The sequence below is a fragment of the Pelophylax lessonae genome, assembly GCF_965119305.1.
Source record: "Pelophylax lessonae genome assembly, contig: HAP1_SCAFFOLD_486, whole genome shotgun sequence".
NCBI lineage: Eukaryota > Metazoa > Chordata > Amphibia > Anura > Ranidae > Pelophylax > Pelophylax lessonae.
This window is the reverse complement of record NW_028119858.1, coordinates 1-18,847: the sequence shown is the minus strand read 5'-3', so window position 1 is coordinate 18,847 and position 18,847 is coordinate 1. Positions and strand designations below refer to the sequence as shown.

The 18,847-nt window shown below is 58.0% G+C and overlaps 1 protein-coding gene across 1 annotated transcript; it reads right to left on the bottom strand.

Moving 5' to 3' along the window:
* Positions 1 to 4,441: 4,441 nt before the first annotated feature.
* Positions 4,442 to 11,819, bottom strand: LOC309543897 (protein HGH1 homolog). The gene is made up of 3 exons (XM_082276311.1): positions 11,710 to 11,819; positions 7,765 to 7,887; positions 4,442 to 4,717 (listed from the first exon to the last, which is right to left on the bottom strand). Exons 1-3 carry the CDS (start codon positions 11,731 to 11,733, stop codon positions 4,583 to 4,585), a joined length of 282 nt encoding a protein of 93 aa, XP_082132437.1. The 5' UTR covers positions 11,734 to 11,819; the 3' UTR covers positions 4,442 to 4,582.
* Positions 11,820 to 18,847: the final 7,028 nt, after the last annotated feature.

The window sequence follows — 18,847 nt, the reverse complement described above, 5'->3', positions numbered from 1 at the left end:
AGCCCCTCCTCATCACACCAGACCCCCCCCCCCATCACATTATACCCTCCTCATTACACCAGACCCCCCATCACATTAGACCCTCCTCATCACGCTAGACCCCCCCCCATCACATTAGACCCTCCTCATCACACCAGACCCCCCCATCACATTAGACCCTCCTCATCACACCAGACACCCCCCCCACCACCACATTAGACCCTCCTCATCACACACCAGACCCCCCCCAACTTCACATTAGACCCTCCCTATCACATCGGACCCTCCTCCTCACACCAGACCCCCCCCATCACATTGGACCCTCCTCATCACACCAGCCCCCCCCCAACATTACATTAGACCCTCCTCATTACACCATACCCCCCCAACCTCACACCAGACAACCTCCCCCATCACATTAGACCCTCCTCATCACACCAGACACCCCCATCACATTAGACCCTCCTCCTCACACCAGAAACCCCCCGCCCCCATCACCACATTAGACCCTCATCATCAGACCAGACACCCCCCCATCACATTAGACCTTCCCCATCACATTAGACCCTCCTCCTCACACCAGACACCACCCCCCCATCACATTAGACCCTCCTCATCACACGAGACACCCCCGATCACATAAGACCTTCCTCATCACACCAGATACCCCCCCAACATCCCTTTAGACCATCCTCATCACACCAGACCCCCCTCATCACATTAGACACCCCCATCACACCAGAGCCCCCCATCACACCAGACACCCCCCCCTCAAAATCACATTAGCCCCTCCTCATCACACCAGACCCCCCCGATCACATTATACCCTCTGTGGCAAAGCATCGCCACTTTCAGAGTATTCTGTCAGGAATGATTGTCCAACTGTATTATGTGTGTATTGTATGTGCAAACGTAACTCGTGCAGCACCTGTAGGATTTTGTATTGTGTTAGCTGCTGGCTCATGAATGTGTATTGGAAACCCCTGCTGCCCCTCTGTGGAGACCCCGTATAAGTATCTTGTTTTAAATACAAGTCCTGTGAATAAAAGAGTTAGTTGACCTTCAAGCCATGTGCCGTCTGGTTATTATAGGGTTGTTAATATTATACGCTACCAGGATTATTGTATGCTGTGCCAGTGGAGATATCGTGGATCATACTGCTACTCCACTACACCCTCCTCATCACGTTAGACCCCCCCCATCACATTAGACCCTCCTCATCACACCAGACCCCCCCCATCACATTAGCCCCTCCTCATCACACCAGACCCCCCCCCAACACATTAGACCCTCCTCATCACACCAGACACCCCCCTCAACATCACATTAGCCCCTCCTCATCACACCAGACACCCCCCCATCACATTAGCCCCTCCTCATCACACCAGACCCCCCCATCACATTAGACCCTCCTCATTACACCAGACCCCCCCCAACCTCACACAAGACAACCTTCCCCTTCGCATTAGACTCTCCTCATCACACCAGACCCCCCCTCCCAACATCACATTAGCCCCTCCTCATCACACCAGACACCCCCCATCACATAAGACCCTCCTCATCACACCAGACACCCCCATCACACCAAACACCCCCCCACCACCACATAAAACCCTCCTCATCACACCAGACACCCCCATCACACCAAACACCCCCCCCCCCCACCACCACATTAGACCCTCCTCATCACACCAGACACCCCCCCCCACCACATTAGACCCTCCTCATCACACACCTGACCCCCCCAACCTCACATTAGACCATCCCTATCACATCGGACCCTCCTCCTCACACCAGACCCCCCCCATCGGACCCTCCTCATCACACCAGCCCCCCCCCCCCCATCACCACATTAGACCCTCCTCATCAGACCAGACACCCCCCCATCACATTAGACCTTCCTCATCACATTAGACCTTCCTCCTCACACCAGACCCCCCCAACCTCACATTAGACCCTCCCTATCACATCGGACCCTCCTCCTCACACCAGACCCCCCCCCCCATCACATTGGACCCTCCTCATCACACCAGCCCCCCCCCCCCCCCAACATCACATTAGACCCTCTTCATTACACCATACCCCCCCCCCCCCAACCTCACACCAGACAACCTCCCCCTTCACATTAGACCCTCCTCATCACACCAGACACCCCCATCACATTAGACCCACCTCCTCACACCAGAAACCCCCCGCCCCCATCACATTAGACCCTCCTCATCAGACCAGACACCCCCCCCATCACATTAGACCCTCCTCCTCACACCAGACACCACCCCCACATCACATTAGACCCTCCTCATCACACCAGACACCCCTGATCACATAAAGACCTTCCTCATCACACCAGATACCCCCCAACATCCCTTTAGACCATCCTCATCACACCAGACCCCCCTCATCACATTAGACACCCCCATCACACCAGACACCCCCCCCCTCAAAATCACATTAGACCCTCCTCATCACACCCCCCCCCTCAAAATCACATTAGACCCTCCTCATCACACCAGACACCCCCACCCCATTAGACCCTCCTCATCACACCAGACACCTCCCCCCCAAAATCACATTAGCCCCTCCTCATCACACCAGACCCCCCCCCATCACATTATACCCTCCTCATTACACCAGACCCCCCCATCACATTAGACCCTCCTCATCACGCTAGACCCCCCCCCCCATCACATTAGACCCTCCTCATCACACCAGACCCCCCCCATCACATTAGCCCCTCCTCATCACACCAGACACCCCCCACCCATCACATTAGACCAGGGGTGGGGAACCTGCGGCCCGTAAAATCATTGCGTCCGCCCCACCCCCTGAGCCTGTGTATGCCAGCGGAGCTGTCAGAATGGAGCCGATGTTTCCTTTATAGTTCCGGCTCCGTCCTGACAGTGCGAGTCACAGGTGGAGTGATATCCAATGCACGCCGCCTGCCTGTGAGGAGACAGACAGAAAGGAAGCATTGGCTTCATCCAGCGCGGCGCCACTTCTCTAGTCAGCATTTCCCGCCAGAAGCACACACAGCAGTACCCAAAGCATTACCACCCAGAAGTACCAGCCTGAGCCAGCAGTACCCAAAGCATTACCACCTGAAGTACCAGCAGTACCCACAGCAGTACCAGCCAGCAGTGTACCAGCCTTCTTTTCAAAACTTACCACTGCAAAGAGTCGACTGCGCTCCAGACTGACCGACGCAAACTTGGAAAACCAGTTGCGAGTAGAACATCATCAATACCAGATAACATCACACACCTCACCAGAGAAGCATTTCCAGCCATTATATTAGGGGGGAGTGAACTAAATGTTTGACCAAATATAACCGGCACATTTTAAAGTTGATCATTTTGTACGGCCCCCGAATTATGTTACAAAAATCCAAATGGCCCTTGGCAGAAAAAAGGTTCCCCACCCCTCCATTAGACCCTCATCACATCAGACACCCCCCCCCCCCCCATCAGATTAGACACCCCCTCATCATACCAGACCCCCCATCACATTAGACCCCCCCTCACCGCACCAGACGCCCCACATCAAATTAGACCCTCCTCATCACACCAGACCCCCCCCCCTCCCACATCGCATTAGACCATTAGACCCCCCCCATCATCACTCCAGTGCCTTCACATTTGGGTTTAAAACATTTTATTTATTTTTATTTTTTTAATGAAAAACTTAATTGGAGTAAAGTGTTATTACTGGTTCAAAGTTAGACAGAAAGGTCCCATCCTCCAACCGGGGCAACATGGTGGGTGTGATCTCACTCAGAGGGTGATCAGGGTGGGGGGTGGGCGTGGTTTCCCTCACAGCCAGTCATATTGCTCCTGGATGATGGAAGGTGGTTGCTGAGTCTTTGCAGGAAACTCAACCTCAACACAAGGGACAACTCCGCCGATGTGGTCATCGGTCCTCAGACTTCCCCAGCAGTACCTGCATGATGGAGAGAAGCTGGAGGACAAGTATGAGAAGCTCTGCACAGGAACTTCTCGTGTCTCCTGAACCATGGAGGAGGCAGGACCACCAACCGATCCCGAGTTCCACCCTACCTGAGATCCCACCAACGTATCCAGATTGTCTCCAAGAGTGGACATTACCGCCAACATGGAGCGGCTTCCATGGCTGCAGAGTAACCACAAATTAACTCCTGTGACTTCAGGCCACTTCAGGAGGGTGCAGGGCTGAGCAAGGGGGCAGCATGACCCCCCCCCGCAGGAGGGTGCGGGCCAAACCAGGGGGGCTGCATGACTCCCCTCCACAGGAGGGGGAGGGTCAAACCAGTATGATCTCCCAGAATTAAGAGATGGTGAACAATGAACTCTTGTCCTCCCGGCACACAGTGCCGATAATCGGGCAACTTCCCTCCACATCCCCATCTTCTCTCTTTATATTCATCCATCAGGAAGGTCTTTGGGAACTTTCTGGTCTCCTCCTACACCGCAGAGGCGGGAAGCAGTCTCCTCCCACACCGCAGAGGCGGGAAGCACAGTCTCCTCCCACACCGCAGAGGCGGGAAGAACAGTCTCCTCCCACACCGCAGAGGCGGGAAGAACAGTCTCCTCCCACATTGTGGGACTCCCCCCCCCCCCCCCTGGTCAGGTCACATGGCAGTCTCTTGCTGGAGCTCTCTCTCCTCCTCCTCATCCAGACGCTTCAGTTTTTCCTGCACCTCGGGGGGGACCGCCACTTCCAGAAGATTCTCCATACCGACTTCCGGCTCGTCACCAATCAGAACCTGAGACAGAAAAACACCCGATGTCACCTATGAGGACTGTTGTGGAAATTTCACTGTGATTTCTTTAGTTAAATAGTCATAATGTCTGCCAGTGTCAGTTTTACCGATAATCGCCGTTTACAGTGATTATCGCTTTAACTGTCATTGCAGGAAAGACTTGTTATTGAAACCTTCCATTGGATGAGATGGCACAATACTAGTAGCAGAGAGAGTCCATCGCACAGATCTATATCCGCCATCTGGGGTCCCGTACTGCGGAGATATGTTTGTGATGTGGAATTCTTATAATTTTACCAAGATTAATGGATGGCATCTTTCAGTCATATTTGATCGGTGTGACTGAAACACTGCTGCTATTGTCTTATGCAGAGAAAGCCTCATCAACTGGAACAAATAGAATGGTCACTATTAACCACTTTACCGCTGCTCACTAGAGCTCTACTGCGGCAAAGTGGCTCTTGTAGGTCTGACGACGTAGACCTACGTCGCCAGACACTCCCCCTTCTCGCCGCCGCGCACCGCCGGAGGCCCGCTTCCGCTGTATTCAGTCACAGCGGGAGTCGGGCCAGGAGAGGTGCGGTACGTGTGTCATTCCCCTGCTGGGGTCCCTGGAGAGGTGCGGTACGCGTGTCATTCCCCCGCTGGGGTCCCTGGAGAGGTCCGGTACGTGTGTCATTCCCCCACTGGGATCCCAGGAGAGGTGCGGTACGCGTGTCATTCCCACGCTGGGGCCCCGGGAGAGGTGCGGTACGTGTGTTATTCCCCCCGCTGGGAGAGGTGCAGTACGCGTGTCATTCCCCCCGCTGGGGTCCCTGGAGATGTCCGGTACGTGTGTCATTCCCCCACTGGGATCCCAGGAGAGGTGCGATACGCGTGTCATTCCCACGCTGGGGCCCCGGGAGAGGTGCGGTACGTGTGTTATTCCCCCCGCTGGGAGAGGTGCAGTACGCGTGTCATTCCCCCCGCTGGGGTCCCTGGAGAGGTCCGGTACGTGTGTCATTCCCCCACTGGGATCCCAGGAGAGGTGCAGTACGTGTGTCATTCCCACGCTGGGGCCCCGGCAGAAGTGCGGTACGTGTCATCCCCCCCCCCCCCCCACTGGGGTACCTGGAGAGGTCCGGTACGTGTGTCATTCCCCTGCTGGGGTCCCTGAAGAGGTGCGGTATGTGTGTCATTCCCCCCGCTGGGAGAGGTGCAGTACGTGTGTCATTCCCCCGCTTTGAGAGGTGCGGTACGTGTGTCATTCCCCCGCTGGGGTCCCTGGAGAGGTGTGGTACGTGTGTCATTCCCCCGCTGGGGTCCGTGGAGAGGTGCGGTACATGTGTCATCCCCCCCCCCCACTGGGGTCCCTGGAGAGGTCCGGTACGTGTGTCATTCCCCTGCTGGGGTCCCTGGAGAGGTGCAGTACGTGTGTCATTCCCACGCTGGGGTCCGTGGAGAGGTGCGGTACGTGTGTCATCCCCCCCCCCCCCCCCACTGGGGTCCCTGGAGAGGTCCGGTACGTGTGTCATTCCCCTGCTGGGGCCCCAGGAGAGGTGCGGTACGTGTGTCATTCCCCCGCTGGGGTCCCTGGAGAGGTGTGGTACGTTGTCATCCCCCCCCCCCCCCCGGGTCCCTGGAGAGGTGCGGTACGTGTGTCATTCCCCTGCTGGGGTCCCTGGAGAGGTGCGGTACGTGTGTCATTCCCCTGCTGGGGCCCCTGGAGAGGTGCGGGACATGTGTCATTCCCACGCTGGGGTCCCTGGAGAGGTGCGGTACGTGTGTCATCCCCCCCCCCCCCACTGGGGTCCCTGGAGAGGTGCGGTACGTGTGTCATCCCCCCCCCCCCCCCACTGGGGTCCCTGGAGAGGTGCGGTACGTGTGTCATTCCCCTGCTGGGGTCCCTGGAGAGGTGCGGTACATGTGTCATTCCCCTGCTGGGGCCCCTGGAGAGGTGCGGGACATGTGTCATTCCCCCGCTGGGGCCCCGGGAGAGGTGCGGTACGTGTGTCATTCCCCCCCCCCCCCCCACTGGGGTCCCTGGAGAGGTGCGGTACGTGTGTCATCCCCCCCCCCCCCCCACTGGGGTCCCTGGAGAGGTGCGGTACGCGTGTCATTCCCCCGCTGGGGCCCCGGGAGAGGTGCGGTACGTGTGTCATTCCCCCCCCCCCCCCCACTGGGGTCCCTGGAGAGGTGCGGTACGTGTGTCATTCCCCCGCTGGGATCCCAGGAGAGGTGTGGTACGTGTGTCATTCCCCCCCCCCCCCACTGGGGTCCCTGGAGAGGTGCGGTACGTGTGTCATCCCCCCCCCCCCCCCACTGGGGTCCCTGGAGAGGTGCGGTACGCGTGTCATTCCCCCGCTGGGGCCCCGGGAGAGGTGCGGTACGTGTGTCATCCCCCCCCCCCCCCCACTGGGGTCCCTGGAGAGGTGCGGTACGCGTGTCATTCCCCCGCTGGGGCCCCGGGAGAGGTGCGGTACGTGTGTCATTCCCCCCCCCCCCACTGGGGTCCCTGGAGAGGTGCGGTACGTGTGTCATTCCCCCGCTGGGATCCCAGGAGAGGTGCGGTACGCGTGTCATTCCCCCGCTGGGGCCCCGGGAGAGGTGCGGTACGTGTGTCATTCCCCCCCCCCCACTGGGGTCCCTGGAGAGGTGCGGTACGCGTGTCATTCCCCTGCTGGGGTCCCAGGAGAGGTGCGGTACGTGTGTCATTCCCCCGCTGGGGCCCCGGAGAGGTGCGGTACGTGTGTCATTCCCACGCTGGGGTCCCTGGAGAGGTGCGGTACGTGTGTCATTCCCATGCTGGGGCCCCGGGAGAGGTGCGGTGCGTGTGTCATTCCCCCCCCGGGGTCCCTGGAGAGGTGCGGTACGTGTGTCATTCCCACGCTGGGGCCCCGGGAGAGGTGCGGTACGTGTGTCATTCCCCTGCTGGGGCCCCGGGAGAGGTGCGGTACGTGTGTCATTCCCACGCTGGGGCCCCGGAGAGGTGCGGTACGTGTGTCATTCCCACGCTGGGGCCCCGGGAGAGGTGCATTGTGTGTCGTGTTGCCTGGGAATTGAGTTCTGACCTGAATGACTCTCTCGCAGCTCCTCCTCCCGGCTGGCTCCGCCTCCCAGTTGTGCAGCGATCGCAGGATCAGATACGTTCCTCGTTCCCGCAGGGTGCAACGTCCTTCCCGGGTGGCGCAGAGCTGAGGGGGGAGGGGAAAACATTAGGACTCAACATAGTCTCCCATCATCATCCTACCCTCCCCCACAGAGCACAACTTTCTCCTCCCTCATCATCATCCTCCCTCCCTGTCACGATTCGCCACGGTGACTAGCTAACCGAGACATGGTAAACCGTGACTGGGGAGTATAAGGGAATACAGAAAATTCCTACTGACTGCGATACTTTCACAGCCTGCACTGCCTTTGGTCACCACTAGAGGGAGACTCCACTCCAATCCAGCTGGCTGACCACACACAGGCAGATACAAATCTTACATACAATCTGGTGCACTCTAATGGTGGGGGAGCAGTCTAGCAATTACCACACACTACTAGGATTCCTCCAGCTATCCTACAAGCCAGAACCCCTGTGCTAATCACTCTTCCCACTGTCCCCACACCCACACACCACAAATGATAGCCTGCCACCACCCAACAGTTTGTCCGCAGACTGGTCTGCTGGGACACCACACACACGCAGACCTCCGTCTGGTGTACAATCTGCATGCAATCTGCCAACACACAGTGCAATTGCATACAGATTGGAATGTAGCGCAGACCAAGCAATTAGGCACTAAAATGTAACAATCTCCAGAGATATGAGTCCTAGCTTAGTACACAGAAGTCACTTATTAATTTTATAAATTAATATCCCGAAAGTGGGCAGTGCATAAAATATATACAAAGCAAAAGGAGTCACAAAAATACACAAAAGATAAAAAGACACACAATTGGCTATGAAAATAAAAAGGAATAAAACAGAAATAACTTTATTGAAGCTTATCCCTTGGTAGAAGCATACCGGAAATCGTGCGGGAACTCCTCAGTTCAGAACTGGCTTCAAGGAAGAACAATGAACCAATCTCAGGTTTCCCAATTTATTGGAATATGAATGTGGGCTGGACTTCAGCCCTTGGCCAATCAACCCCAGTGGGTTTCCCCCGGCTCAGCCCACAGGAAGTTCTGTGTTCTGAACTGACCAGAGATGAATTGGCCCAGAATGGCGCTGACCACTGGGTCAGGGATAGGAGGTCTGACACCAGCGCATCGGTCTGATCGCCACAGTACCAAACACTGCTTGCCTATCGCAATCAGGCGCCATATAACGGTTTTGTGCAATTCTCCAGGACCCCACCCATGCCACAGACACAGATTTACATGTACTTGTAGCCCCACACGTGAGCCATAGGAAGGAATTATTTTCATCTCTCTGCCACTAATATTTTAACTTTTATGAGAGATAAAATCCATTCCTTAGATCTGATGGTATCACTCCATGCTTGTAGACGGTTGGGAGCCTCTCATCGTCCCCCTGCTGGTTTCCACAGCCAAAATGACTGGCAGTTCTCTTTGATGCTCCCGGAAGGTGACAATTCTCTGGTATGGGAGACTTCATTGGCATGTAGGTGTCACCTCTATCCTAGAGACCGGCCCCTGTGTCTTTCAGATGCTAATAACAGGACATGTGTGTGACTGATACATTAACTCAAAGTGACATTACATCTACAGATCACTTCATATTTCCCTATATCTGACATTTATGTTACCCTCCCCCACAAACCACCACTTTCCCCTTCCCCCATCATCTTCCCCTCTCCACCAGAGCACCCCCCACCCTCTCCATCCTCCCCCCACAAGGCCCCTTATGGTCCTTAACCACTTCCAATACCGGGCACTGTCATCCCCTTCCTGCCCAGGCCAGCTTTCAGCGCTCTCACACTTTGAATGACAATTGCGCGGTCATGCTACACTGTACCCATATGAAATTTTTATCATTTTTTTCACACAAATAGAGATTTCTTTTGGTGGGATTTAATCATCTCTGGGTTTTTTATTTTTTACAAAAAAAAAAGACAGAAAATTTTGGAAAAAAAAAAAGTATTTATTTTCTGCGTGTAAATTTTGCAAATAAATAAATTTTTCTCCTTCACTGATATGCGCTGATGAGGAGGTACTAATATGCCGCACTGATGAGCACTGATAGGTGGCACTGAGAGGCGGCACTGCTGGGCACTGATAGGCGGCACTGATGAGCACTGATAGGTGGCACTGAGAGGCGGCACTGCTGGGCACTGATAGGCGGCACTGATGAGCACTGATAGGTGGCACTGATGGGCACTGAGAGGCGGCACTGACGGGTGGCACTGATGAGTGGCACCATCAGTGCCCACACTCAGTGCCCATAGTGCTGCTAGTCAGTGCCTAGATTAGCAGGCACTGACTGGCAGCACTATGGGCACTGATGGGGGGCACTTGTGTTATTTTATTTACCTCTTGTGTAATCGGTGCCCTGATTACATTCCTCTGTGTCCCCTTACCGCTGATTGGCTCTCCTCTTCCTCATACTGCAGTCACTGTGTGAGGAAGGAGCGCTGGTGATGAGAGATGTTTACATATGAAATCATCTCTCATTGGACGTTTCCGATCACGTGGTGAATGGCTGCTGTGATTGGCCATTCACCAGGATCTGTGATTGGCTGTGTCCAAGGGACACGGCTGACACAGATTTTCCCCGATACGCGCTCGCGGGAGCACGCGGGGAGACTGTCACTGGAGGCCGTATAAAGATGGCCTCCCGGAAATTAGAGCCGAAAGACGGCTACAGCGCGGGCCAGAAGTAGATAGTTACCCCCCAGGGGCTCTCCCCCACCAGGCTCTTGATGGTCCATAATCAACCCCCCAGGGGCTCTCCCCTCCCCGCAATCTACTCCCCGGCCTGGATTCTGATTGGTCACACAAAGTCAGACTAGGAGGTGATTGGACGGCTGACATCCAATAAAATGCATGAAAACCATTCTGTGCCGCCTCCCTTCAGGGTGAAGGTTCCAGTTCTAGAAGACATCACCCTTTACAGCTCCTCCCCCAATAGGAGCCAGATTTGTGGGCGTCACCAATGTTAGGGAAAAGGGGAAGGTCAGCCAGAGGGTTCACACCCAGTTCCACCCCCATGGTCTTTGTTTCCAGGATGTCAGTGGCTCCATCTCATTGTAACCAATAAAACGGCAGACGGTGGGGGAGGGGGAGGCAATTTTATCCTGTTGGCAGGAAACACTGGAAAGTTCCACAACTGGCGACATCACCCCCCCCCCCCCAAATCCTCTTCCCTCCCCCACCAGTCCTCTCCTGGGTTCTTCTAGAAGGCCAGAGCGTACCTTTGACGGTATTCTCCATCACTGGGAGGGAAAGACCGATACTTAATGGACACAGAGTGTGGATAGATTGCTTTAGGTGGGAGAGTAATATTTATCATCCATGTATCTCAGGAGAAATGTGAGGACTATTCCTGGCCTGATTCTGAACATGTTCATTGAAAGAGCCAATCACATTGTCCTCTGTTCTATGTCCTTCAAATGACAGAGACGGTCAGTCTGTCACTGGTGGTCTCTCCCTATTGTCTGTGTATTGAGGTGTGATGTGGATTCTGGTAAGCCTGCCTGTCCCATTGTTAATTGTTAATGACCTCACATATTATTTCTGTCCAGATGGCTAGATAATTAGTTCAGGTTAACTCTATTTCTGTATACAATTTCATCTGCATATGATAATGTAATCAGGCAACCCCCTGACCTGTGTGTGGTAATCTGATCAGGAGGGGGAGGTCCATGCTGTAGATAAACTGTGTGACTGTTCAATAAAGGAGAAGATTCCAGTACAAGCTAAGTTGTTGGCTAGCTTTGTATGGGGGCAGCTGGGAAAATCGGATATCTATGTTCAAGACTGAAGGAAGCCCACAACCTTCTTCTTGACGGCTCATTTAGAATAACCCCACCCTGTGTACAGACCACGCCCCTGAGGTCCCTCACCAGCTGCAGGCACTCGATCAGCATCCGGCGTATATCGGGGTCCGGCTCCCTCTGCTTGTCCTCCGGGAGATACTGGAGATCCGGGGGGAGTGCTGGGAATGGAGAGATGGGGGGGAAATCAGTGACAGTGATCAGTCTCCCGCAGCCCAACACCCCCTCCCCCATCATTCACCCCCCAATCCCAACACGGTGGGCCTCCATCAGCTCAACACCTCCCCACCATCAAGAGCCTCCACCAGCCCATCATCAGCCTCCATCATCCCAACACCGAGGGCCTCCACCAGCCCAACAGCTACCCCCCATTAAACCCCCCATCCCAACACTAAAGGACCAGCCCCCCTGCCCCCATCATCCACCCACTGCACCCATCAACAGCCCCAACCATCCCAACATCTAGAGCCCCCCCCAATCCAAACACCTGCCCCCCATTAAATCCCCCCCATCCCAACACCCACCACTGAGAGCCTCCCCCATCCCAACACCCACCACTGAGAGCCTCCCCCATCCCAACACCCACCACTGAGAGCCTCCCCCATCCCAACACCCAGCACTGAGAGCCTCCCCCATCCCAACACCCAGCACTGAGAGCCTCCCCCATCCCAACACCCATCACTGAGAGCCTCCCCCATCCCAACACCCATCACTGAGAGCCTCCCCCATCCCAACACCCATCACTGAGAGCCTCCCCCATCCCAACACCCATCACTGAGAGCCTCCCCCATCCCAACACCCATCACTGAGAGCCTCCCCCATCCCAACACCCACCACTGAGAGCCTCCCCCATCCCAACACCCACCACTGAGAGCCTCCCCCATCCCAACACCCACCACTGAGAGCCTCCCCCATCCCAACACCCAGCACTGAGAGCCTCCCCCATCCAAACACCCACCACTGAGAGCCTCCCCCATCCCAACACCCATCACTGAGAGCCTCCCCCATCCCAACACCCATCACTGAGAGCCTCCCCCATCCCAACACCCATCACTGAGAGCCTCCCCCATCCCAACACCCAGCACTGAGAGCCTCCCCCATCCCAACACCCAGCACTGAGAGCCTCCCCCATCCCAACACCCATCACTGAGAGCCTCCCCCATCCCAACACCCATCACTGAGAGCCTCCCCCATCCCAACACCCATCACTGAGAGCCTCCCCCATCCCAACACCCATCACTGAGAGCCTCCCCCATCCCAACACCCATCACTGAGAGCCTCCCCCATCCCAACACCCATCACTGAGAGCCTCCCCCATCCCAACACCCATCACTGAGAGCCTCCCCCATCCCAACACCCATCACTGAGAGCCTCCCCCATCCCAACACCCACCACTGAGAGCCTCCCCCATCCCAACACCCACCACTGAGAGCCTCTCCCATCCCAACACCCACCACTGAGAGCCTCCCCCATCCCAACACCCAGCACTGAGAGCCTCCCCCATCCCAACACCCAGCACTGAGAGCCTCCCCCATCCCAACACCCAGCACTGAGAGCCTCCCCCATCCCAACACCCATCACTGAGAGCCTCCCCCATCCCAACACCCATCACTGAGAGCCTCCCCCATCCCAACACCCATCACTGAGAGCCTCCCCCATCCCAACACCCAGCACTGAGAGCCTCCCCCATCCCAACACCCAGCACTGAGTGCCTCTCCCATCCCAACACTGAGAGCCTCCCCCATCCCAACACCCAGCACTGAGAGCCTCCCCCATCCCAACACCCATCACTGAGAGCCTCCCCCATCCCAACACCCATCACTGAGAGCCTCCCCCATCCAAACACCCAGCACCGAGAGCCTCCCCCATCCCAACACCCAGCACTGAGAGCCTCCCCCATCCAAACACCCATCACTGAGAGCCTCCCCCATCCCAACACCCATCACTGAGAGCCTCCCCCATCCCAACACCCATCACTGAGAGCCTCCCCCATCCCAACACCCACCACTGAGAGCCTCCCCCATCCAAACACCCACCACTGAGAGCCTCCCCCATCCCAACACCCAGCACTGAGAGCCTCCCCCATCCCAACACCCATCACTGAGAGCCTCCCCCATCCCAACACCCATCACTGAGAGCCTCCCCCATCCCAACACCCATCACTGAGAGCCTCCCCCATCCCAACACCCATCACTGAGAGCCTCCCCCATCCCAACACCCAGCACTGAGAGCCTCCCCCATCCCAACACCCAGCACTGAGTGCCTCTCCCATCCCAACACTGAGAGCCTCCCCCATCCCAACACCCAGCACTGAGAGCCTCCCCCATCCCAACACCCATCACTGAGAGCCTCCCCCATCCCAACACCCATCACTGAGAGCCTCCCCCATCCAAACACCCATCACTGAGAGCCTCCCCCATCCCAACACCCATCACTGAGAGCCTCCCCCATCCCAACACCCATCACTGAGAGCCTCCCCCATCCCAACACCCATCACTGAGAGCCTCCCCCATCCCAACACCCAGCACTGAGAGCCTCCCCCATCCCAACACCCAGCACTGAGAGCCTCCCCCATCCCAACACCCAGCACTGAGAGCCTCCCCCATCCAAACACCCATCACTGAGAGCCTCCCCCATCCCAACACCCATCACTGAGAGCCTCCCCCATCCCAACACCCAGCACTGAGAGCCTCCCCCATCCCAACACCCAGCACTGAGAGCCTCCCCCATCCCAACACCCACCACTGAGAGCCTCCCCCATCCCAACACCCACCACTGAGAGCCTCCCCCATCCCAACACCCAGCACTGAGAGCCTCCCCCATCCCAACACCCACCACTGAGAGCCTCCCCCATCCCAACACCCACCACTGAGAGCCTCCCCCATCCAAACACCCATCACTGAGAGCCTCCCCCATCCCAACACCCATCACTGAGAGCCTCCCCCATCCCAACACTGAGAGCCTCCCCCATCCCAACACCCAGCACTGAGAGCCTCCCCCATCCCAACACCCACCACTGAGAGCCTCCCCCATCCCAACACCCATCACTGAGAGCCTCCCCCATCCCAACACCCAGCACTGAGAGCCTCCCCCATCCCAACACCCACCACTGAGAGCCTCCCCCATCCCAACACCCAGCACTGAGAGCCTCCCCCATCCCAACACCCAGCACTGAGAGCCTCCCCCATCCCAACACCCACCACTGAGAGCCTCCCCCATCCCAACACCCAGCACTGAGAGCCTCCCCCATCCCAACACCCACCACTGAGAGCCTCCCCCATCCCAACACCCAGCACTGAGAGCCTCCCCCATCCCAACACCCAGCACTGAGAGCCTCCCCCATCCCAACACCCAGCACTGAGAGCCTCCCCCATCCCAACACCCAGCACTGAGAGCCTCCCCCATCCCAACACCCAGCACTGAGAGCCTCCCCCATCCCAACACCCAGCACTGAGAGCCTCCCCCATCCCAACACCCAGCACTGAGAGCCTCCCCCATCCCAACACCCACCACTGAGAGCCTCCCCCATCCCAACACCCATCACTGAGAGCCTCCCCCATCCCAACACCCATCACTGAGAGCCTCCCCCATCCCAACACCCACCACTGAGAGCCTCCCCCATCCCAACACCCAGCACTGAGAGCTTCCCCCATCCCAACACCCACCACTGAGAGCCTCCCTCATCCCAACACCCATCACTGAGAGCCTCCCCCATCCCAACACCCATCACTGAGAGCCTCCCCCATCCCAACACCCATCACTGAGAGCCTCCCCCATCCCAACACCCACCACTGAGAGCCTCCCCCCATCCCAACACCCATCACTGAGAGCTTCCCCCATCCCAACACCCACCACTGAGAGCCTCCCCCATCCCAACACCCACCACTGAGAGCCTCCCCCATCCCAACACCCAGCACTGAGAGCTTCCCCCATCCCAACACCCATCACTGAGAGCCTCACCCATCCCAACACCCAGCACTGAGAGCCTCCCCCATCCCAACACCCACCACTGAGAGCCTCCCCCATCCCAACACCCATCACTGAGAGCCTCCCCCATCCCAACACCCATCACTGAGAGCCTCCCCCATCCCAACACCCAGCACTGAGAGCCTCCCCCATCCCAACACCCATCACTGAGAGCCTCCCCCATCCCAACACCCACCACTGAGAGCCTCCCCCATCCCAACACCCACCACTGAGAGCCTCCCCCATCCCAACACCCACCACTGAGAGCCTCCCCCATCCCAACACCCACCACTGAGAGCCTCCCCCATCCCAACACCCATCACTGAGAGCCTCCCCCATCCCAACACCCAGCACTGAGAGCCTCCCCCATCCCCCAACACCCACCACTGAGAGCCCTCCCCCATCCCAACACCCAGCACTGAGAGCCTCCCCCATCCCAACACCCAGCACTGAGAGCCTCCCCCATCCCAACACCCACCACTGAGAGCCTCCCCCATCCCAACACCCAGCACTGAGAGCCTCCCCCATCCCAACACCCACCACTGAGAGCCTCCCCCATCCCAACACCCAGCACTGAGAGCCTCCCCCATCCCAACACCCAGCACTGAGAGCCTCCCCCATCCCAACACCCATCACTGAGAGCCTCCCCCATCCCAACACCCACCACTGAGAGCCTCCCCCATCCCAACACCCATCACTGAGAGCCTCCCCCATCCCAACACCCACCACTGAGAGCCTCCCCCATCCCAACACCCACCACTGAGAGCCTCCCCCATCCCAACACCCAGCACTGAGAGCCTCCCCCATCCCAACACCCATCACTGAGAGCCTCCCCCATCCCAACACCCAGCACTGAGAGCCTCCCCCATCCCAACACCCATCACTGAGAGCCTCCCCCATCCCAACACCCATCACTGAGAGCCTCCCCCATCCCAACACCCATCACTGAGAGCCTCCCCCATCCCAACACCCAGCACTGAGAGCCTCCCCCATCCCAACACCCAGCACTGAGAGCCTCCCCCATCCCAACACCCAGCACTGAGAGCCTCCCCCATCCCAACACCCAGCACTGAGAGCCTCCCCCATCCCAACACCCACCACTGAGAGCCTCCCCCATCCCAACACCCAGCACTGAGAGCCTCCCCCATCCCAACACCCAGCACTGAGAGCCTCCCCCATCCCAACACCCAGCACTGAGAGCCTCCCCCATCCCAACACCCAGCACTGAGAGCCTCCCCCATCCCAACACCCAGCACTGAGAGCCTCCCCCATCCCAACACCCAGCACTGAGAGCCTCCCCCATCCCAACACCCAGCACTGAGAGCCTCCCCCATCCCAACACCCATCACTGAGAGCCTCCCCCATCCCAACACCCAGCACTGAGAGCCTCCCCCATCCCAACACCCAGCACTGAGAGCCTCCCCCATCCCAACACCCAGCACTGAGAGCCTCCCCCATCCCAACACCCAGCACTGAGAGCCTCCCCCATCCCAACACCCAGCACTGAGAGCCTCCCCCATCCCAACACCCATCACTGAGAGCCTCCCCCATCCCAACACCCATCACTGAGAGCCTCCCCCATCCCAACACCCATCACTGAGAGCCTCCCCCATCCCAACACCCATCACTGAGAGCCTCCCCCATCCCAACACCCATCACTGAGAGCCTCCCCCATCCCAACACCCATCACTGAGAGCCTCCCCCATCCCAACACCCATCACTGAGAGCCTCCCCCATCCCAACACCCACCACTGAGAGCCTCCCCCATCCCAACACCCAGCACTGAGAGCCTCCCCCATCCCAACACCCAGCACTGAGAGCCTCCCCCATCCCAACACCCATCACTGAGAGCCTCCCCCATCCCAACACCCATCACTGAGAGCCTCCCCCATCCCAACACCCATCACTGAGAGCCTCCCCCATCCCAACACCCAGCACTGAGAGCCTCCCCCATCCCAACACCCACCACTGAGAGCCTCCCCCATCCCAACACCCATCACTGAGAGCCTCCCCCATCCCAACACCCATCACTGAGAGCCTCCCCCATCCCAACACCCAGCACTGAGAGCCTCCCCCATCCCAACACCCACCACTGAGAGCCTCCCCCATCCCAACACCCATCACTGAGAGCCTCCCCCATCCCAACACCCATCACTGAGAGCCTCCCCCATCCCAACACCCACCACTGAGAGCCTCCCCCATCCCAACACCCATCACTGAGAGCCTCCCCCATCCCAACACCCCAGCACTACAGAGCCTCCCCCATCCCAACACCCAGCACTGAGAGCCTCCCCCATCCCAACACCCAGCACTGAGAGCCTCCCCCATCCCAACACCCAGCACTGAGAGCCTCCCCCATCCCAACACCCAGCACTGAGAGCCTCCCCCATCCCAACACCCATCACTGAGAGCCTCCCCCATCCCAACACCCATCACTGAGAGCCTCCCCCATCCCAACACCCATCACTGAGAGCCTCCCCCATCCCAACACCCAGCACTGAGAGCCTCCCCCATCCCAACACCCATCACTGAGAGCCTCCCCCATCCCAACACCCAGCACTGAGAGCCTCCCCCATCCCAACACCCAGCACTGAGAGCCTCCCCCATCCCAACACCCAGCACTGAGAGCCTCCCCCATCCCAACACCCATCACTGAGAGCCTCCCCCATCCCAACACCCATCACTGAGAGCCTCCCCCATCCCAACACCCATCACTGAGAGCCTCCCCCATCCCAACACCCACCACTGAGAGCCTCCCCCATCCCAACACCCATCACTGAGAGCCTCCCCCATCCCAACACCCATCACTGAGAGCCTCCCCCATCCCAACACCCAGCACTGAGAGCCTCCCCCATCCCAACACCCACCACTGAGAGCCTCCCCCATCCCAACACCCATCACTGAGAGCCTCCCCCATCCCAACACCCATCACTGAGAGCCTCCCCCATCCCAACACCCACCACTGAGAGCCTCCCCCATCCCAACACCCATCACTGAGAGCCTCCCCCATCCCAACACCCACCACTGAGAGCCTCCCCCATCCCAACACCCATCACTGAGAGCCTCCCCCATCCCAACACCCACCACTGAGAGCCTCCCCCATCCCAACACCCATCACTGAGAGCCTCCCCCATCCCAACACCCATCACTGAGAGCCTCCCCCATCCCAACACCCATCACTGAGAGCCTCCCCCATCCCAACACCCATCACTGAGAGCCTCCCCCCATCCCAACACCCACC

Coding starts and splice junctions, on each gene's coding strand:
- LOC309543897 (XM_082276311.1), bottom strand. CDS start 11,733: ATGCTGATCGAGTGCCTGCAGCTG. Junction 7,888..11,709: donor TGATCGAGTGCCTGCAGCTG/GTGAGGGACCTC, acceptor CTCCCCCCTCAG/CTCTGCGCCACCCGGGAAGG. Junction 4,718..7,764: donor GCTGCGAGAGAGTCATTCAG/GTCAGAACTCAA, acceptor TTTCTGTCTCAG/GTTCTGATTGGTGACGAGCC.